This window comes from Mycetomoellerius zeteki, unplaced genomic scaffold (genome assembly GCF_001594055.1).
Source record: "Mycetomoellerius zeteki isolate Tzet28-1 unplaced genomic scaffold, Tzet1.0 scaffold135, whole genome shotgun sequence".
In the NCBI taxonomy this organism is placed as follows: domain Eukaryota; kingdom Metazoa; phylum Arthropoda; class Insecta; order Hymenoptera; family Formicidae; genus Mycetomoellerius; species Mycetomoellerius zeteki.
The window spans coordinates 966,641-990,064 of NW_017256287.1; the positions used below are offsets into that span (position 1 = coordinate 966,641).

At 36.5% G+C, this 23,424-nt stretch overlaps 1 protein-coding gene across 2 annotated transcripts in view; it reads right to left on the reverse strand.

Annotated features, from left to right (window-relative positions):
- The window catches only part of Rbp6 (RNA-binding protein 6), a 701,590-nt gene that overhangs the window by 258,408 nt on the left and 419,758 nt on the right, over positions 1 to 23,424 (reverse strand). For both annotated transcript variants that reach the window (XM_018462127.1, XM_018462129.1), the window contains exon 5: positions 4,757 to 4,798. In XM_018462127.1, coding sequence (XP_018317629.1) covers positions 4,757 to 4,798 — 42 coding nt within the window. The remainder of the gene's footprint in view (positions 1 to 4,756; positions 4,799 to 23,424) is intronic.

Here is a 23,424-nt window from a genome sequence, read left to right on the forward strand (position 1 = left end):
GTTGTATATAAATCATAAACGTAGCCGAGCAGTTTTCGATAGTTTGGGAAAAAGGATATCGTTTCGCGATGTTTCGAAAAAGTTATTTCCGCAACGTGTAAGTTCCACGATTCGGATTGCACGCGTGTGCTCGCTGAAGAAGAAGAACGAAGGCGTCACGGGGGACGACAAGCCGGAGGATTTCGCGAGGCAAAGTCAAACAAATCATATAAGATAACATTAAAGTACGACGACGCGACGGAGAGGAGGCTGTCGCGCGATCGGGGGTTGCTGAGTATCAACGATATACTTGGCGCCCCGTTCGATTCGAGTGAGTGGATACCTCTCACTCAACGGACAAAACAAAACGAGTTTGTGAAAAGAGGAGTACGCGGTATGGCTGTAAGAGCACGTAGGTAGAGATATTGCTATGGTGGACAAAGGGGGGAGCGGACAAAAGAAAGAGGAAGAAGGGGGAAAGAGGGAGAAAGAGGAGCGAGCGAAGGGAAAACTGAACACCCTGGGGAGCCGACAGCTCGTTACGCGAGACATGGTGCAACTATCCCGGCTTTTCCGCCCTTCTTTCTTAGATTTTCTCTCCTTTCCGCATCTACCTTCCTTTCTCTTTCTCTCTCCCTCCCCTTTCTTTACTCTTACTCATCTCCGTCTTGTCGGTATCTCTTTTCTTCCTTTTCGTTTTCTCCATCTTTTCCTCCCTCTTCTTTGCATCTCTATTTCTTCTTTCTCTCGCGATGCCTCTCGAGCTCACAGCGGGTTGGAGTAACATCCTCCGCGTATGTATATACATATATACAACGTCTGTGTGTCTTGCGTATATGTATTACTACTCAGTAACAAGTGGGTATTATACCGAGGGTTGGCGAAGCCATTACTGTCCCGAACAGTTGCCCGTTCCGACTAAGGGGACGATGCTGCACCATCGATGGCTAGCGCGGTTTATATGTTGCACTAGTTATCCGTCCCTTATCCTCGGGCTTGCTATAGTTTTCCAGATCGTGGTTACGACGGGTTATCGCGTTGTACTATCACCGAACCAGAACCTTCTCTGCTTACCTGAATTATGTAATAGTTCAACTCTCACATTTGAACACACTGAGCACACTCATGACGTTTGCGTTCGTAAGATCAATGAGGAAGATTAAGTAGATTGCACCAAACAGATATACTTTTAAAAGCTATATTTATGTTGCCACAAAATTAATCCGTTTTGAGATTTTAATATTATTTCTAACATTGAATTTTGTTATCAGCTCAATCTTGTTTTACCTCAAAAAGAGTATTTTTAAAATAGATTTAGCAATCAAAATATTAATTTATCAACACAGCAAATTTTTTAAATAAAAGTTTTCAATTCCTTTATATCAAATTTTTCTAACTGCTAATGAAATATTTTGTTTACTTAGCAATAAATATACATAAAATATATATGCAGCATTTGACACTGTAAAATAATAATTTTAATGATATTCTGTCTCAGATATAAGCGACATTTATTTTTGAATGTTAATTTCTTGTAAAAAAAAAGAAACATCACGTATCTCCTTGATTAAAAATGGATCTTTAGTTGCCGCGAGCAAGTCTGTGCCTCCAATTCGTTTCCTTGTTTACGAAACTTCCAGACAATTATCTGAAGTACGCCTCGCATTTTCCCAAAAAGAGGTAAAATCCTTGCCGGAGTCTTTTTTCGTGCGTTTACCGCAAAGGAGCGAAGCAGCAAAGGACTGAAGCAAAGGAGCGACGTAAAGAGGGTAGAAGGGGGCAGAGAGGCTCGGTAATGACTGTCGCTACTTTTCCGCCGTGTCGGAAGCGCATTGCGCCATTTCCGTCAGACCGGAAGTGCGGTAACAAAGCGCTTCCGGCATGCGGTCTCAAGGAGGTTGTTACGACGAGCGCGGGAGCACTCGGTGACATTTCAATGAACTTTGCGGCGGGTACCGTTCTCCCAAAGTTCAGCGGGTCTAACATAGTAACGTGCGTTTCGGGTGTTGACGAACCGGCGGTATTAAGTGTCCTATTGTGTGCCCTCACGAGTGATATTAACTTGACTTCGCAGGCGAGGCGGAATCAGGAGTCGTGTGTAGCCGAGCAAAATCGCGGACTATTAACCTCATTCTTATAACAAGAAGAGCATTCGTTAGTTGAACATGCCACAGTCGAGTGCATAGAATCGTGTAGACTTGTTTCCAAGCTATACGCGTTACACTCGACGCAACGTATTATACGTGTATTACAGATCACAAATTGTCAAGATTCATATTCAGATCCCTATTCAAGGAACAATAAATATGAAATTTATTTCATCAATTTTCTGAAATTACACATTTGCAAGTATTATAGATATGCGTACGCGACATTAATAGGCGTATCCGTACACGAATATAAAATAGAGCATATCTCTTCTATAATATATTTACGGTAAGTAGCCGTATATCACGGAATCGCGCCAAACACGTACGAGTGGAAAATAATTTCCTGGCATAGTTTCCGATCTCGAAGCGTGCACTGGCACAATTTATTCAAATCTTTGCAACGCGAAGATGTAAAATAAAAGTGACGCCTGGGAAAAAGCTGGCGTTATTTTATGAAAATTACATCTCTCGTTTCATATCCGACTCCCAAAACGTTGAAACTGTATATGTTGCACTCGTTACAAACATTACGTGTGACGTATAATGCCAGTTGTGTTATTTCGAGCATCATATGCATTCTCACATTAGCTTGTATAAGCTGCAGAATAAATGTCGTACACTACATCCAGAAAGTTTGGAAATTTGAAAATATCAGTTCCAGAAACTTCGATTATGAAGTCATCAATTGGATCACGTCGCGCGAGTTCGAATTATCCGATCTGTTCTAAAATAGTCTTATTATTCGTGACCCAGATTTTAAATCCAAGTTTCCTTTCTATCTCTAATAAATCAAATTCATTACTCTATATTTATGAACATGAATCTTTAGTACAATGTTTATCAGGTCATCTTAAACGATACTATAATATATTAAGGATTATTCGGCAGATCTTTAAGTCATAAGGTAGAAAAATATTGCGTAAATCGGACTAATTTTTTTATACCAAAAATAAAAGAAATAAATTTAAAACCATCAAAAAACGAAAAATAATCATTACATACAGAATAAAAAATATATAGGTTACTATCTTCGATATGAAATCGTCTTGAGGCCTTGTCGAGTTATCTCCGCTTTATATTATTTGTGAGAATATTTTATTTCTCACAGACAAAGTTCCGAAGTTGGAATGCAAAATTTTGGCACTGAAACATTCTGCGTTTGTGATAGATGAGATTTAGTTGGAACTTCCAAGCAAGGTTGTCATACGCAACATAAAAGTGACGTTTGTCCTGATTTCAAGTCTACCAAAACGTTCTATTTCTCACAATTCAAAATTTGTTTTTCCCGATTTCTGGCAAATGTTTCTTAGCCCGAGATTGCCAGACACCTTATTCTCAGATTTTCGAGACGCGTGATTACCGACGGCATTCGCGGGTCGTAATTTCAGCCACACGCGCGTCGTAAATTATGTCCCTTCGGGTTCTGCCACCCAAATAAAACGCTGAAAGGGTCAGTGAAGAGGGATTTGAGTGAAGAAGCTAGCCGGCAAGTGGTGCGCACGTGTTATAAAAACATATAAAATGCAATGGTAGACAAAAGTGGCGAAAATAGCAGTAGGAAAGATACAGAGTACGAAGAATAGCAACAGAATGAGAGATGGGGAGGAGGAGAAAGAGAGAGAACGTGTCACCGGGAGAAGAGAAAGGATACAATTAAAATTAGCGCAATTCAGTCACTCGCCGGTAATTCGCATGCCTGGTATTTATATTATTAAGTCGCGCAAATTTCTCTCGTCACTCTACCCTTATCACTTTTGTATGCGTGCACTCGTACAACTATTCTATCCTGCTTGCCCTATCAGCTATTTCACGTTTTCCACGTTATGCTTCCCGCGCGTTTTCTCGGCGCGACCGAACGTTGTCGGCCACGATTATCGTCGTCGGCAAGGAAGTAATCCCAGGTTTCGAAGCGAATTACGTTTAATTACTCTTATTGCTAGGGTCAGTCGGCTTTATTATTCTCTCTTCAATCACGCCCTCTGAACGCGTCGTCATTTGACTTTTTAAGCTGTCCCTCCCACCCGCGCCCTACGTCGACCCTGCCGACGCGTTTCCACATCCGTGCTTTTTCTATGCCTGGCAAAAACAGCGCATTCCAAATGAACGTGCGAGCACGGCTACGAGTAATTCTCGTTAACCCGCTATTTCACCCTGCCACGCCGTAGGCCGAAAGGATTGGTATTATAAACGTCAACGTCAACTCGCTCGCAAATGGATGAACTATTTCAATTCTTCATGTTAGAATCATTTCCGATAATGTTCGTAATGGTGATTTTCAGCGCTTCGTTCATGTCACTTTGTTATAATAATATCTTTCTCTCAATGATGTTATTTTAAATATAAAAAAAGCTACTTTTAAAAACATCCAGAAGATAATAATCTTCAAGGCATAACTAAATTTAACTATAACATAATATACTATATAAAAGTAAAAAATATAAAATTAAAATTTTTAAGGTGTTCCCTGAGCAGTCCACATACCAATTCGCACATTTTTGCGCGCGCGCGCTCCTCTACTTACATAAAGATTAAACATATACGATGCATATAGAAAGAGCAATTTAAATTATAATAATGACGTATAATGCAATGAAATAATATCAATAAGAGCAAACAAATCTTCTTACCTTTGGATGTGTTCTCCTAGGAAATGCTACCTTTGGGTCGATCTAAAACAAAGAAACGTCGAAAATTACATAAGCTACTAAAACATAATTAATGCAGAAAAACGTCATGAAGTAACGTATATAAAAATTTATATATAGCAACTTGTTTCAGTTTCTCGATGATAAATCTCAAACTGCCTCGAAAGCTCTGAGTTTCGCTGAGGATATAACCACGAAAAGAACATTATGCGCCACATGCGAATTCAAACTCGGAGACAAATCTTGTTCGCCTGCAAGTTTTGTGGGAGAAAGGGTGAGGCAAAGGGAAGAAACAAATATGAAAATACGACAAACAGAAGAAACAATATGAAAATAGGTATTACACTCAAACGCAGTGGGAAAACGTGCAAAAGAGAAGAAACAAGAATAAGCGAACAAAAGGGGAAGCTCTCGAAGGACTGTTTTCCCAGTTGAAATCCCCATTACAATTAATTACATAGTAATAAAGAGTAGAGAGAGGTGCTCGAGAACTCCAAACCGAAACCTCGGCTACTGCCGCCACTACCGACGTCTTTTTTTACTTCGCGGACGATCCCGAGGGGAATGAACAAACCCACTAAGTTGAACATAAGAGCACCTTACGTTCTGCGCTTTACTAAAAAGGTTGAAACCGTCCTGACCGCTCACGAAACCACAGAATTTCCGGTGCGACAGATGCATAAATTCTAACGCGGCGGATCGGTCCACTCAGACGCGCCTTTTTGTTTCTTTAAGCTCGATACCAACAAATCTTTAAAACTAAAATCTTTCTTATATTTAAAGTTTATGAAATGGGTGGGTTTGATAATCATAAAAATATCATAATAATATAAATTAAATTTATATTATATGTAATATTACATTATATGTATTATTAGCATTATTACACATCATTGTATATGACTTGCATTACTTACAGTATTATGAGATAAACAACATCATGAATATTAAGCTCATGGAAATCCGCAGGAGTATTTATTGTTAATACTAGAATCTGGAAATACCATCCTGCTACTTAAACGCGGTGAAGGGATCAGCTGATTCTGCCAGTTGTTCTAATGCTAAATGAAACAATGTCTCTTCTCTCTCTCTCTCTCTCTCTCTCTCTCTCTCTCTTTCTTCGCATTCTCAATGCATATTCAGTGCTAAACGTGACTACTTAGTTTTGAATTTCACCACGCTATGTTATCATCGTTTTGCCAACTAGAAAACCATTTCAAGTCATAATGAAGGTTCTTTCTAAACGTAAAATATATTTACAGCAAAGAAAAAATTAATAAATACACCGCACATTCAACAAAAATATTAAAATAAATTAAATATAAGGGATTTCTTCTGATTTATCGATGTATTATTAATGCAAATAACTTTTTATGTTATGTCTAAAATTTGATTACATATACAACATAAACAAAACACTCTACTTTAAATCAACAATTCAACAACTGCGTGGTAATTCCCTAGAAATTCTCAAAATGGCTCTACCACACTGCAGTTCCCGGAAACTTACTCATGCAAGCTATAAAATTTTGATTCTTCTGTTTTGCATTTTCGCGAGACAACGATCTCGATTAATATTATTAGATTAGCGTGTGGTTTTTGGCGCGCGCTTGTAATTAGTTTTAAGAGCGTCATTGACGCGCTATAAAAAAAATATATTCTGTAAAACTGAGTGAACGAGAATTTTTACAATTATTCTCTAGCGCCAGGCTTCCTCGAAACAGAGAGCGACCGACACCCCGGGCGGTGGAAGCCACAAACGTGGTAATGACAAGCAAGGGAATCCGCTCGCCGCGCCGCCATCACCACCACCAGGCACCGTCACCGTCATCATCCACCCCTACGCAACGCGGCGGTTCTCTCTATCTATCTCTCTTCCTATACTCAGAAACCACTCCCGTTTGCATAATCCCCTACGGCGAAGTTCACACCGGTCGCTCGCACGCTCCCGGACAAGAGAGGTGTCTCGACATCGTTGTCGACGACGACGACAATGACGACGACGACGAGAGACGTGAGACGTGAGACGTGAGACGAGAGAAAGTCTTCCTGCCGTTCTTTCGCTTTGGTAATACCTCTTCTTCTGATCTCGTCTTCCGATATAAGGGAAAAGTAGGCGGGGATGAAGGAAGTGCCTCTCAAACTTCACTACTGCACCCGCAGGAGCTATTTGCAACGGATTTCGCTGTACATGTCCTCCGTCGGATACGAAGTTGCGAGCTATGACTACGATTTGGATACATATACATATTGAAAAATTGGAATAACCGATAATATTCCTATTTCATAGACGCAAGATTAAACAAAACGGAAAGGTTACTTTTTAGTTACTGATCAAAAGTTAATCTTCTTGTAATATTAAATATAAATTATTACAGGTTTTTATAATTCATTTCTCACAACTTTATTCTTCTACAATGTTAACATTTAATTAAATTTCTGTAGTTTCTTTGATGGTTATTCTGAATCGATTTTATGCTTGTATTTGACATATTTAAAAAATTCAACGTTTCAATTCAAGATCTTTTCCCTGTGATATAAATTGCATTGCAAAATAATAATAAATACCAAAGAGATATTATCTGCCTTTTTGTAACCGCTTTTCTCTATCTGATGTAATAGACGTCAACGAGACGCAATTCGTGGTCGTTCAGTCGATCAACGTGAGATTTTTCGATGTCTCATTCATTCGATTCGTCTCATCGAACGATGGTTTCGCAAGGGCAGAACAGAGAGTTGGTAACGAGGAGATAGAAAGCGAAACGAAGAGCAAGGAAGACGGAGAAACATGTAGACGCGTGAAGACACAAGTGAGAGAAAGAAAACGTTGCCGGGAACGAAGAGGTAGCATTACCAAGAAAAATCGAGAGGCTCGAAGCCATTTTCGCAAACATAACCCAGTTACCCGATATCTCGCGAAATGATCGGCCGCCAACCGTCGTCGTTGTCGTCGTCGTCGTCGTCGTCGTCGTCGTCGTCGTTGTCGAAGACGATAGAAATTCAATCTGGTTGGCACGCCTGGAAATTGGAAGAGCCACCTACCCCTGGATGCTTCTACCCTAAAGCGGCGCGGTAGAAAGGAGAGCCTCGAGTCGGATCGGGAGCATTTGGAAAAGTAATTCACGACGCCATTCTTCGCGACCTCCGTTCACCCCTTCGCCACCATCCCCTCGTCGCGACCGTAAGCGGTGGTCTCGCATCGAAACCTCAATCCCCCGCTCCTCGCCCCATTTCTCCCAGGGCAAACTGTGCATCCGCGGATAACGCGAACGAGAAATTTCACAGGCGAACTCGCACTAATTCCGTAGGAATTCGAATGCTGGTTAAACTGTTATACGAGGTATGTGGTCGCGCTCGCCCATATCAAAGACAGAAGAGACGCGGAAATAGCCGGGGAGGCCGTATAATGTTAAAGTTTCAATTATAACGCTGAGAACGAACGACTTCTGGCTCGAATTACGAGCAACTTTACTAAATTCCAAAGCCGACGGACACACAAATCATTCGAAAACAACGAATATCTATTTTTGAAAATTCTGCTAATGTGCGGATCTGCTTTTACATGCAATAGTAACATAACGTTTAATCTTAATTGATATTTACAGATGCAGTGGACCCGGACATTTTCTTCAATTGCGTTGTGAAAAATTGTTCATAAAAATTAATGGTTTTTTACAATGACACGTGAAATAAACATATTTAAATTACATGATCTTGTCCCAATATTTTTCGTAATAAATTAAATTATTTACAGTTCTTAAGATGCTTAGATCAACATCAAATTATTAATATCGTTTTAAGATGCTAATCAGTATCAAAAATTATTAAATTACTTGCTAATTTAATGTGTGATATTACTACTCCAATTCTGTTCATGATTGCATTTTAAGACCGAAAAAGATTTTGGCGGTTTGCAGAATTGGTTAAGTATGTAAATTCACTCTGAAATATTTAAATACTAAGATCCACTTTGACAAAAATAGATTTATTTCTCTTAATTGATTTATTCTTGTCGGTCTAACACGAATTATAATTATTATTCCTCGGAAATATTCTGATCTTCAAAATTACAAAAAAAATCATTCAATTATATTAATTTTAAGCAAAGATATATTAATTAAAATACATTGGATCCGCGCATATGAGTTAATAAAATTTCAGAGCGAATACCGATTAGGATTAAATCGAAGAGCGATTACGTGCGATTACAATAACGTCCTTGATAATATCTTCAAAATTTGAATGGCTATTGCCTCTATTATTTCGATGAAATAAAAGGCAGCGGCTTTTCCTTAATGCCACAGATAAATCACAAGAAAAGAAACTATTTCTTTTAATTATCCTATCAATTGCCAAACATTCTTTATAGAGACGAAATTCTCCGCCCTGTAGTTTCTATTTCTACGGGGTGGCGCGGCTTTACTATTGGCTCGTTAGCTGTTTAAACAGAGAGCGCGTTTATAATTTATTTCTACTCCGAATTTCCGTCTCCGTTCGGACAACATCGAACTCGCGCAGAGAGGCGATCAGTCTCGTTGCTGATAGATACAACGCGGAATTCATCGGCGATGTCATATTTGGCGATGTGTGGAGTTTTGGGGAGAGACGAGAATTATTATTAAATTTCGGAGAGAGAGAGAGAGAGAGAGAAGAGATCGCCGATTCGTTTCCATCCTCAGCATCGATGATAACGGCGATATCGTTTGCCCGCCTCAAATATCTGGTTAATTCGCTCGGCAAATTAAAGGCAAATACGCGACCGCGATTTTGCAACGGATCATTTCCACCGTGCCGAACCTGCCGTCGCTTTTTCCCGTTTCTTTCCTATTATCTCATGGTCGACGTCATCATTGTGAGAACGGAGACATTATCTAAGTGCATCCATGGGAAAAAGGTAGTTAGTCCTCTTTGGATTTGTTAACTTTCATACTGAGAAAAAAGATATAGTATTGGTAACAAAAAAAGAGAGAATTATTCACAAATGGCCGATTATCATTGGATTATTTTGTTAAAATCACAAAATACAATATATTTTTGTAAGATGAACAAAATTTTTTTCAACATCAAGTAAAGATAGTAATTTATAATTTATTATGCAGTCATGGAGTGTAGTAGCTCGCACTTAGTTAAACAGCTAATTGACGGTTACACACTTTAGATATGGTAATCTGAGAGACTTTCCATGCTGCACTTCGTTACTGTCTTTACTTGATGTTGTTCCAAGAATCCAAAATTTGCAAGACTGCTGAAGATGACTCGAATTGAGTCGAAATGTTCGGTCATTATACCTATAAAAAAAAGCTCTATTTGAAAATATAATCGCACTAACTACCGCGCTTTAAGGCTTTTAATTTTTTTTATTTAATATCATATTTTAAAATTTACTTAACGAAAAAGTACTTTATTATAGCGTTATAGTTGAAAAACTCTTAAAATAAGTTATAAGAATATGGAATAAAAAATTGGGATTTTCATTTGAAAAATTTTGTATAACTTCGACCTTACGACCTAACCTAACCCTAACATCTCAAAGTCAACCAAGGTCACCATTTTTTGTCCTCCTTGAAATCATAAAACTTTTGTCCGAAACATTTTTTTTAATTTCTATTTTTCGAGATATTCGCGTGTACTGATTAAAGTAGTCTACCCTGCGTAAAAAAAATTTTAGAGATTGTCCTTACAAGTTTTCAGAGACTTATGACGAAATCCAGAGTCGAGTCATTGAAGCAACTCAAAGAGTTATAAGGACTCTCTTTAATTTGAACGAATTTATTTACAATTATATTATCAAAATATTAGGAATTTAACCAAAAATATACAGATTGTTCTATTAAATTTTTAATATTTTGATAATAAGATTAAATAAATTCGTTGCAAATTAAAATCCTTATAACCTTGGATTGCTTCAGTGACTCGACTTTGGATTTTGTAATAAGTCTCTAAAAATGTGTAAGAATAATCTCTAATTTTTTATTAAATTTCTAATATTTAAAAAATAGGTACTAGACGTTCTTAATAAAATATCCTATGCTAAATCCAAACTCAAAAATAAATAAAAACTAAAACCTTTATACTTGTGAGCATTACAATATAACTTTATTCCTCTTTAAGTATATTATCCGTTTATTTTAAAACTCTCAATATATGTCTGAGGATTGAAGCATAAATATTACACCTTTTGACTATTATTCTTTTGCGGTTATTATAGAATTCTTGAAAATTATATGAAAATTCGCGCCGTACAGCCTCACACTAAAAATAGAAAAAGGTTTTGAGAAAGAGAGAGGGACTATTATTCTTTTCATACAACTGCGCGGATTGCAAAGCGTAGGCAAGTGCGAATGTACGCTATATACTGGCGGTCAGTTATTACGCGCGACTGAGCGATTGCTTTTAATATTCGCGCCAGCTGCGTACTAAGGTACCCTTTGCGACATACTCTCCAAGATGTATAGGCCGATAAAAATGGACTACCACTTCGATCCAACGCACATTACTTTCCGCGCGCGACAAATGCGTCGTTATCGCGATTGGGGCGAAGCGAGGTTCGGAAAATCTTTACGCCAATGGAAATCCGTCTCGCTTGACGACGAAAGAGGTTCGCTTAATGCAATTTCATCGTTCGGTTGCGCGATTTGAAATTTTTAATGGAATATGCGTATCGAACGTAAAAGAGATGCTGATATTAATGAAGACTAGCTCAAATATATTTTCGTTTATCATCAGAAAAAGATAATTTGCTCCACCAATAATTTTAATAAATTAACTCTAAGCAATATGCGCCTAAGTTGTGTTAAGCTGAATTTATTTTATATCTTTGAAAAGAAATGACAAAAGTTTACCGAGATAGTCAAGATGCAATTTATCTTTTATTAGTTGAATAAAATACCGTTTCGCTTTCAAGATATGATGATTTATGTTTTAAATATTTTATTTCAAGTTTTCAAACGGTAGACATTTGTTGCGTTTCTATAGTCTCGAGCTCACGATTCTTCGGAGTTTTAATAACAACGCTTGTCAGTAGTCTTCTCGACAGCGTCACCGACATTCGGTGCCAGCCAATATCACGGCACGATGTACCTTTAACGGCTGCCATCTGGATGGCTCTTTACACCGACAGCAATAGAAAGAGATATGAAAGCAAATAAGTAATGATTAAAAGTTACAGAGAAAGTTACGGCGCATAAAAAACTGAGCAAATATTTAGTTATGCCGATGCAGAATACGTTGTTATACGGAGTATATGTATTAGAATTATTTACCCGAGTAACTTGACATGCTATTAAAAAAGAAAATAATTCAGTCGATAAAAAACATAATGAAATACGTAAGATATTTTAGCTGCTTTGGCAGTCTCTGTGATATTAAAATAAGTTTCTGAGATAAAAGCTAAATATATATATATATATATATTACATTACGGAATTAATTCTTAAACGCCTTTTTTTTATGACATATATACCCAGCTTTTCTTTTTCCAATGCTTTTTCCATTACTTATAAAATTTTTTTTTAATAAAGATACATTTGCTTGATACCGTTATATTTCTTAATATCTAGCGATTACAAAAAATTGTTTGCAATATATTTTTATGAGTTATAAGTAATTAAATTGTGTTGGATGCTATATCCCAGTATGTTGTTCTTGTCGTGTAGCGTTTAAGGATTTAACCTTTAGTCTCCCTCAATTTTTATTCCTCACCTGCCATCAAGATCATTCGCATTTCATACTTCTGTTAAAGGGTCACGTAATAGAATGATTTTCAACCATAATTTTACTTATCTAGTTTCAATCTTCTAATACGATTATAATAAAAAGCGAAATGCAATAACAATAGATTAAACTATGTAATTTTTACACGTACTTTACTGACACGAGTGATCCCATGAAGGGAAGTAAAAAAGCTAAGATTCTTAACTTAAGAACCTAAGAAACTGCCTTTATACTAGATGATGTGTTTGTAATGCTAAAATATAAGCATAAGTGAAATTCAACAATTTCTAATAATAAAAATCTGCATAATTAAAAAACATTTTGTATTTGTATTGAAAACAATTCATTCCAGTTGTAGTCCTTGTTAAAATTTTGTATTAAAATTTTAAAATAATTAAAATTGTATATAACAACGGCTCCAATATAATTATATAAAAATATACAGGACTATTCAAGCCTAGCTAGTTATCATATACGCCGATTTTTTAAAATCTTATAACTTACAGTAATCAAAACAAATTGACACGTTTTGACCTTTAATAACGGTGCTCTTCAATGAATAACACAATTTTCTAATATAATATATTGCATACATATAAATATTCGTTACATATATTCTTAAACTCCATAAATTCTAACGTTAAAATCAATTTCTTAGGATGCGTTCATATCTTGACAGAAAAGCAGAAAGCAGAAAAACAGCAGCCAATCAGAACTTGCATTGGTAGTCAACAATTTCGGCTTTTTATTTACTATCAGCGTGAGTATTGATTGGCTGCCGTTTTTTTGCTTTATACTTTATACTTTTCTGGTAACGTGTGAATGCGCCCTAACTTACACTTAGGGCCGATTGTACCAACTTCTTGCTAAAGTTTACCTGTTAGGTAAGTAGCAAGATTATTCAATCACGCGCGGATTGCCAGATTTACCTAATAGGTAAACTTTACCAAAAAATGGAACAATCGGTTCTTAATGTTCTCCGATTCGGGGATGATACATATGTCTTAAATTATTCTATGCTAAAAAAATTTTTTTCCATTGTTATACAAAAGAAAAGCTATATAAAGAATCAAAATAGATTTGTTTACATATCGCGTGTCAGTATAAAAGAAAGGCTACATAAAGAATCAGAATAGATTTGTTTACATATCGCGTGTCAGTATTATCTCTTGTATTAATTTTTTTGCATAATTGTGTTACTTTTTAATATAGTCATCTTATGTTAAATTAACACAAAAATTTGAATGGAACGTTTATATTATTACATGAAGTGTATTAAATTTAACACGAATTTTTCAACTGTGCAATGTAATAATCTCAGAAAGTTTAAGGAATACGTCTTGAGGCTTCATCAAGACGTTGGATTTATACATGAGTCACTGCTGGCCCGTTATGATTACCGGGAACTTCGTCTTCGGCAAACAATGCAATCCTTCCTGTCGATATTGTGGACATCAGAATCTCGTGAGCCAAGTTATCGAGGGGCCAAGCCGAGTCGGCTATTCCGGAAACGATCTCGAGAAACTCCTCTGGCGTAACAACAACAGCAACAACGACAGCGACGACAACGAGGACGTTGCTGTTGCGACGAACAGTGACAAAACAATTAAGCAACTCATAACTGCCTAGCACAGCCGCTCTCCGGACACCGTTCTCTGCTCTCTGAGCTTGCGTCAAAATGTCACGGACAACGAGGTCTACCAGACCGAACCAAAATTGTAACTCGCGAGGGCGTGTAGTGGGCATAATGTCCTTTTGCAAACTCGCGCCGCCCGCGCCGTCGCGGAAGAAGGCACCTCAGGAAACTCAAAAGTTCGCCAAATGATATTGATATATTGTACTGAATATTTTCACACGAATATAATGACCACGATCTATAAGAACGCGATAAAAGAAATCGAAAAATCAGGAAGAAACATGCTGTTGCAAGTCTTATAAGTCTTTTCATTTCTACATTACGCTACAATGTAGAGGAAAAGGTAGTAATGTAGGTCTCACTTAAAATTTTATTATAATTAACATCATCTTTTGCAAAAAAAATTTTAAACTTGTTCTTAGATGGATATCGAAGTTGTACAACAATGTTACGACTGGCGCGACCTTTATATTGATAATTGATGTTTATCTATTACGGGATATATCAAACTTTTTTCAGATGAGCTTTAATGTCAAGTTTAATGCGATTTTAAGTTTATAAGTAACGAGTTTATACCTTAAATTAATTTTTAAGGTGCAATGCTGTTCATTTTTGACGAAATAAAAAAACTTGAATAAATAAGCTTAAATAACTATATCTTTGCTGGAACATAATTAAATGTAAATTCTGTCAATGCTTCTATATTGTCAATGTTCCTATATTACCCCTTAGCAAGTGTATGTGTGGTCCCAGGATTGTTAATAAAAAATATAGCAGAGCGTTGCTTTTCGTTAAAATCTTTATGATTGTCATTTTAAAGTGATTTCAAGAAGTCTTCAGAAATATCTGCGAGCGGAGAAGAAGTGCTTGTGGTAAACATTCACGAGGACAGATTCGAAGTAAGAGTATTGCTAGGAGAACGTATTCATTTTCAAAAGAAAACTTCTGAATCTGATAATATCTCAATACATTCAAAATTTTCTATAAATTCAAGCTATTTAAACTTCACGGGAAGCTCTAATAGATTTGAAAAAATCAGAATCTATTAAAATATAGGGAAGACTTCACTTTACCATAACATTAAAAAATTACATTAACATCTCTTTTCATTTAAACAATCTTTCTTATTTTCTTATTAAACTATCTTAATCATTTTAAGTATATTTTATATGAAACTTAGATCAATAAATTCATTTGCGCTGTCATTGATATGTAACTACAAAACAAAAAATAGAATGAGGGCCTATATTATCACCTTTGCTTCTATCATTTAAAGTTTAAAGGCTCAAGAACGCAATCTCAAATATACAATTTGAAGTCATAATATTAATAAGGATTATAATCACGTCGACCCCATAGGATATTTGGTAAAAGCGGATATTTGACAGTATCGCCTTACGAATGAAATGGCACCGACAAATACCGCACAAACGGCAGCAAATGTTAGAAAGAAGAAAGGATACATGGGAGCGAAAGCGCGCTGTTTCCCGTTTCTATCGGGATACCTCAAGAGGGGCTTTTGTGCAGGACTGAGGAATTCGACGGAGCTGAATCGGGAACGTAGTTGGCGGCGAAGAAACGAGAGAGAACGATGAGCGAATCCTGGAAGAATTACCGAAAGCGTTTCATGCTTTCCCCACAGACTATGTCGCCTGGCCGCTCGCGCTGGCACGTCAATGCTCCCGGGCGATAAAGTGCTTTTCTTTACGAAGCCACCATCCGTCGCACAAGCGCGGCCAATCAGGTGACAATGGCTCGTAAATTCGAGCCAATCAGGAGGGGAGCCGAGACGTGACCGCGACCACAGCGCGATATTGCTTATGAATTATTTAAGCGGCCGGAACAACAACGTTCCCGTATCTCGCCCGCTTCTGTTTTGATTTCGTGGCAGAATATTTCACGCAATGATAAGAATCCTGTTTAGTAGACGCGTCAAGATTTCTCGAACGGTGGGTGATTGTAAGACTACATGTAATTAACATGATAGCCTTTTGATCGTCCTCCGACTAATCGTTCTCGCGATCACTTATATACAATATATATATTTCACACAATTAATCTGCAATCAATTGTATTTTTTTTGCATAAATAATGTACGAAGAATTAAACTCTTAAACATCTGATATTAAATAATTTAATTATCTCAGAGTTTCTATTACGATATTATCAAAACACAATTAAAAATTACTCAAAATTAATAGAATTAAAAAAATTTTGATATCTTTTTATACATACTGAGAAAAAGATACTTAAAAATTTATTTATAATGTGAAAACGTATTTATTTCAATGAAATATTTATTTAAATACTGTAAAAAAATTTTATTCCTAGCACAAATAAGCCATTTATTTTATTCTTTTTACAATTAATATATTTCATAGAAATGAGATACAAAATAGAAATGTTTATTTCATCAGTGTCATCAGTGTCATCACAATCAATTTTTTTCGTAATTAATAAATGTCGAAGAAAACGTCGTAAGTAACTTTTGTTTTGCAATACTTCAACATTTTTGTCTCAGTGCACCCTCGGTAAAAACTTTTAACTTTCCTTTATATTTTAAAATATTATATTGACATTGAACATGCATGTTCCTTGTTTGAGCTTTAGTTACTGCTACATACAGTCCTACGCTGTCTTATGCAATAACTTCTTGCATATTACATAATAAAACACATGTTTCGGAAGTAAAACCCGAATTGAATGTATTGTATATAAAATACTAAAGATTAAGAGAGGAAAGCTCAAGTCCGGCCAAGTGTTCCTGACAATTTGGATGTTTGCAGGCAAGAAGGCGAACTATGCAATTAGCCGACAAGTTCCAACTTCAATGATGGAGGACACGCTTCCGCGTTTCCAGCACGTTCCCCGATTCCCTACTGCCTAACCGCTTACTTCGTGGGAAAGCCTGCAGCCTCTTCGGCTTTCGAGACCGTGGATTATAGCACATTGTCCGTGAGACACCGCTTGAGAACTCGCCATTGATTTTCTAACGATTACTTAAGACTTTCCCTCGCTCTTCGTTCTCTAACTTGTACAATGGATTATAATGTTTCTCTTTGGAAACTGTCTCCTCCATGTTGTATGTATTTTCTGTGCGCCATTAAGTCCAACATTTGGACCGAAGTCACCGAGCACCATTGTATTAACTCTCAAAAGCGTGAGAGAACTGTACTTCTTCAACAATTAAATTCTGTCACGTAGCATTATTCAGAAAGTATAACATTGTAGGTACTGTTAATAATTCTCGACATTTCTTATCTTGCAATTTTTCTTCTTCTTATTTTTATCCAATAGAGATTACTTTTTAAAAAATGTTATTTGAGATTACACTTGTCGATTTCTCTATTCTCTATTTACAACTGCACCGTACTTCGTTTACTTTCGGACTTTCAATGAGCTTCAGTCTCGTTACATAAATCGGCGTAGTGAGATATCATAGCGTGAAAATCCCTGGCAAAATCTTCCCTTCGTTCCATGCTGGAACTTTTATTCCACCCTCTCGTAGGGATCTCTTGTCTACGTTGCAAGTCCGTTCTTCCTCAGAGGAAGAGGCGGCCAACCGAGGTGAAAGCAAAACGCGCGATTCAGGAAACTCTCGCGCGCGTCGCTGATTACATTCGTAATTATTATGACGTGTTAATACGCGCGCGTAGCAGCCGCACGACGAGCTCAATAGATCCCACCCTGTATCACATCCTGCCCTACCTTCCGTGAGTCAAGCTATTATTCCATCTCCCTCCCTCCCCCCTGTAAAACATTCCCGCCACGCTGACGAGCTTTGTGCTACAAATGCTTCGCACGCGTGGTTTCGCCCTTCTCCACACCGATCCTCCCTTCGTACTTTCCATTTCGACGTCACGTCCCACCTTAAACGATAACGCTTGCCTCGGAGTATCTCCGTCCGCGCATCCAGCGCCTCGTTAACGTCGTTCTCATCGATCTCGGCTGACCCTGACCTCGCCTCGAACATGCCCGATAGCCGGAAATTGGTCCTTTAAGGAAACAGACATCGCGCCCAAAATTTCGATAAGATCGCATAGCTGAAATATCGTTACTTTATAAATTTATCCTTAATTTATCTACATATTTATTAATTATAATACATATTTATAATTAATTATTAATATTAATATTAATATTAACGTTAAATGCGTTTTGTAATTATTAGAAATATCATCTTTACGTAAACGTATTTAAATATCATCTTTACGTCGTCTTTACGTAAAGTATTCTAATCCCTTGCCACACGCTAAAAGTTATTTCATTTTAATAGTGAAATGTACAATACTCTAATTGGTACGTTTTAAAAATGTCTACTGCTTCTTGATATTACAAGTCAGCTTTCTCGAAATGTTGCACGATTAAGCAGATACTTCCAGTTTCTCTAAAAGCGAGGGACTCACTTCTACGAGGTTTTAAATGATAGCACGCGAGTCTTTTCCTCTGTCATCTATTTTTTGGAGCGTGGAGCAGAGAAAGAGTATACGAGTATCCCTGATATTTCGAAAGGAAGAGAAGACCCGAATGTGTGAAAAACGAACAGTTGCAAGGAGAAGAAAGGAGAGGAGAGTAAAGGAGAGGAACATAGTTCTTGTGTGTACCGCATGAGAGTGGAGTTTTACGCGTGTTTAATCTGGAAATGGATCGCCCGAGAATACGCTTCTATGAGACGAGTTGAAGAGGCCGAGAAGGGAAACAGACAAGGGAAGAAAGAGGAAGAGAGAAAAAGAGAGGGAGGAGAGAGAGAGAGAGAGAGAAGGAAAGAGAGAGAAACGAACAGGTGAAGTAGATTGTTTCGTCATCTCTTTCCTCCCCTTCGCCTACTCTCCTCCTTGTTTTTTCTTCCCTTCGTACTCTCCCTTTTGCCAAGTCGCGCGACACGAACTGGCCAGCAAACTGCTAGGAAACGCGAGAATAACTTCTTGCGATCGCGGTTCATTACGCAAATTACACATTTGTACAGGACGTTGAAAACAAGATATGTATAATTTAACTACGTAAGTTGCAATTCTCAAGGAAAGACAAGACCTCCTTTTCCACACGCAATTAGTCTATATATATATGTTTTCTAAATTTTTTATATTAAGACCTACCGCAATTAAACCTTAAGTTTTAATTAATCTAAAATTTATTCAAAACAAATCGAGAAAAGTATATTATAGTCCTGCAAATATTTATGCTCTTGTGTGGAATTCTGTTCGTCAAAGTCCTGTAATTCACAATATCCTTGCAATTCTCCATCGTAATTTTCCTTAAGGATACAACTTCGAACTTGGAAAATCAGTACAAAATTAATAACACTTTTGCGAGAAGCTGATGTGCTTCTCGCTCAACTTCCATACTCTTGTTATGCAACCAATTTCTATATGTTTACCAAGGAAGTCTAATGTATAATAAGATAACAATACGAGGAATATATACTTGGGCGAACATATTGTCAGTACGTAATGCATAATTCAAGATGCGCAGTCAAGAATGTAGTTTCCAAAACGAGCGACGTTTATTCTTCATAAAGTTCACGGACGAAGAGCGCAATTTTGCTCAAAATGAATGATGAACCACGTCATATATCAATGTAACGAAACAACTCTTAGTCCTTTTCACGCCTTCCTTGCTTCCCTTTTTAAATCGCTCGTTATCGTGAATGAAAATTCTACGCGCCGTCACCGGCTCAAGTTGCACTAAGGGATCGTGTCCGGGAAAAACGCTTTTAGGGCATCGTCTTCGGCATCGAGAAACGTGAAACCGCCTTCTCTTAGGGTTGCGGAGAATGGACCATCACACGCATCTCACTTTTCTCTCACGCAGCATCCGTCGCCCATTATCTTCACGAATAGCCTCAAATTCTCTAGCGATTAGTGCTGAAAAACTAGTTCGCTGTTATAATATGTTCATTCCATTTCACTTTTTAACATTAAGCTCATAAATTCATCAAATACACAATGTGCAATATGGGCACATGTGTGTGAGTGTGCGAGTATATGTGTTTTGTTTCTGTCTCATCAAACATTTGACAATGAGTCGTTGCAAAAAAAAACATTCACATTGATTTCCATTTATCACTTAATAAGAGTCGAAATGACCTATCTCAATAATAGTTTTTTTCAAAACGTATGACAAATGCTAATGTCGTGGACAGCCATGCTAATTTAACGAATAAAATGTAACTGCTCTAAAAATAAAGCCATCTTGAGTTACATTGATTCTACCGCGACCGACGCGCTCAACGCACTCGTAGAAAGCTTATCTCACGTTAATTATTTATATTTCATACACACCCGAACAAAGGTGTAGCCTATAATGCGCACCGAGGGGGTAACCACTAGCTGAAATATTGTCCCACAGATTACACGATTTCATATGATTTCATTTGATTACAAATATTTTTTTTTACTACATATGAAGCAATTTGGTAAAATATACGATTTTATTATACAATTCTCGTGATTGCATATGTAATTATCGGATTATACATAGAGGTTTTATATGAATTTTATAATGATTTCTCGAGGATTCTGTCTCACGATTACATTAAGTGGTTACCCTCTCGATGTGCACGCGATATTTTACACTCGCGATACGTTGTTACGTAATGTACAAATGGAGTGCAGACCTCATCCATGCGCGGTTCAAAAGCGAAGGAAATATGTTAACTTCGTTTTTTAAACGTTTTTTAAATTCTTTGATAATTCAAGATAATAGATAGACATAAAAATAAAATAAATATTTTGAAGATGAATGATAGAATAAAACTGAAATAAAATTATATATCTATTCTGAGATAAATAATAATATCTGATTCACTTATTGAATAATTTTTCTTATAATATATTAGTTCACTTCAGAATTAGAAGATAAAATTTAATAAAAAATTAACTGTCATACATTGTTTATTACATTAAGAAAAATTTAAGAGAAGTACAAGTTATTAGTAGAAATTATCGATTATTATTAGAATAGGTATTTATACATTACAGACAATTGTATATTGTTATTAGAATACTAATTAAAATACTAATTTTTATTGAATATATTAAATGAAATTTTATTGAATATATTAATTGAAATTGAATATTTGTTAAAATCTTTCTTGCAACACTGTTATTAACTCATTATTCGAGAAAAAATGTATTTCAACTTTGATGAAACAAGTACTTAACCTCGATTCATCAACTCCCTCAAATTCTAGTTAAAGACGATCCATCAATCTTCACCAACGAGACAGATAACATCCGTTGAATCTTTAACGGATAAATGCAATTTTTCTTACCTCATTGACGTCTGTTAACGCTGATGCTTGTAAATCATAACAAGCCATAAAAATTGATTGTCAGTTTCAATACCATTAACACGAATTTTAGGGTAACTGAGACAAGTTGAATAAATATTAATATAACAATTACTTAAATTACGTACGCGGTTTTCTCAATGAAAAATTAGGAACTGACGGGAAAATGTGTATCTATTTAAGCGCATTAAACTTTTTATCTACCTCTATTTTCATAGAAAATTGACATATTAAATCAAAAGCTTTTTTGTATACAGAAAACGTAGTGAACGTCCTGTTTGTGTCACATACAAATTTAATAACTAGCTTCTAGTTTAACGCTGTACTCAATAAACATGACACATACAGCTGTACATAAAACGTTTGCTGCTAACGAAAGATATAGTGCACCCCTTTTTTACATTGGTAATTTCCAAGCTCGTTAAGGTTACGAACGTGTGCGTCATATAAATTTTACAACTTTACATGTGAGCTAAAAATAGACTCGATATGACATGACAATTATGGCAATTATAAAGAATGACGGTTGTATTAAGCATAAATATATTTAAATTTGTTATAAGCGCATCTGTGTATCGTTCAGCGCAATTTTTGTTTTGCTTCTTTCCTTTGCACGATATGGATTCATTCGCATAGTAGTTGTTTCGTTGAACATTGAATTTCCTGTTTCTTTGTGATTTATAACTTTTCCTAACAAGCATCGGGTACGGATTGTTCGACAGACAGCGATAGTTTATTTCGTGACAGGAAAAAGGGATTGGACGGAAAAATTTCTGTTGATATTATATCTGCACCATTAACAAGATAGCGTTTCATCGAAGCCGGAAATAAAAAAGGGCGAAGTATTGAAAGCCATAAGGATGGGCTTCTCGGTTTTATGTTTACGTCGGTGTGAGAAAGGGAAATCATCAAAAATCTCCCTAAGGCTCCCTTAAGGACGTTGAAATTCAAACCATGGCGAACGACCGACCGAATAAAATTCATCGGTATAATGCGCAAACAGAATAGTAATATGAATAAGAATATTATTATTATTGTTATTGTTATTATTATGCTAATTATGTCATGTGTGTATAAGCATAATTGTATTTCGTCTGTAATAATATATGTATATTGCAACGTTGGCATATATTTGTTGTATTCGATTAATTCGTTAATAACTGAACTATTAACTAATTTGTTTAAAATATACATTTTGTTGATTACAAATCAGCAGTAAATTCCATAGAAATTTCCGAAAATGGAATATAAATAATCAATCTACATTCGTCTTATTATATATTTAAACTTTTAATAAATGTTCATGAGAAAGTTGCATATATATATATATATATACTTTTTTATATGTCGTCATTAAAAAAAATATTCATAATTGCGTTTTTATGTATATACTTATAAATTTCGCACAGATAATAAAAGATAAGAATCGTTACAATAAATTAGAGAAGAAGGTATCTTTTATTTCTGCAGTCTCCTAGCTCTTTTCGTAGCTACATTCACTATCCCGCTCCTTGATTTCTGTCCGTGATATATGGGATTTTTTTTTATCTCCCGTTCCTTCCGCAACTGTCTGATGTAGGTGCCCCAGTTTCGACTTATATTCATGCCGGCTGTACTCCGTATATCCGGTGCAAAGGGCGAGTGAGTTAAGCCGTTAGTAACAGATGCCGCAACCCGGCTGTATCGGTTTAATTCGTTGGCGCGATAACCAGAACTTTCCTCAACGGGATGCGTCTTCATAAACCGCGGGCCATAAACTTTCCCGAATTACGATTACAAAGTGACTAATTCCCTTTCCGCTTCCGTGCCTTCTAATTACGTTTGTGTTTCCCAAGGAGCCCAGAGTCTTCTCGGGAGACCTGAATCAACAGTCTCGAGCGAAATCTTAACAACCCACATAATTCTAACATTGCGAACTGTTGAAAGTATAATTCTTTTCCATTCGCATTTTGATATAAAGGATAGCTAAGCTTATACTAGTCAGAATTGATAGAAAGAGTTGACTTAATA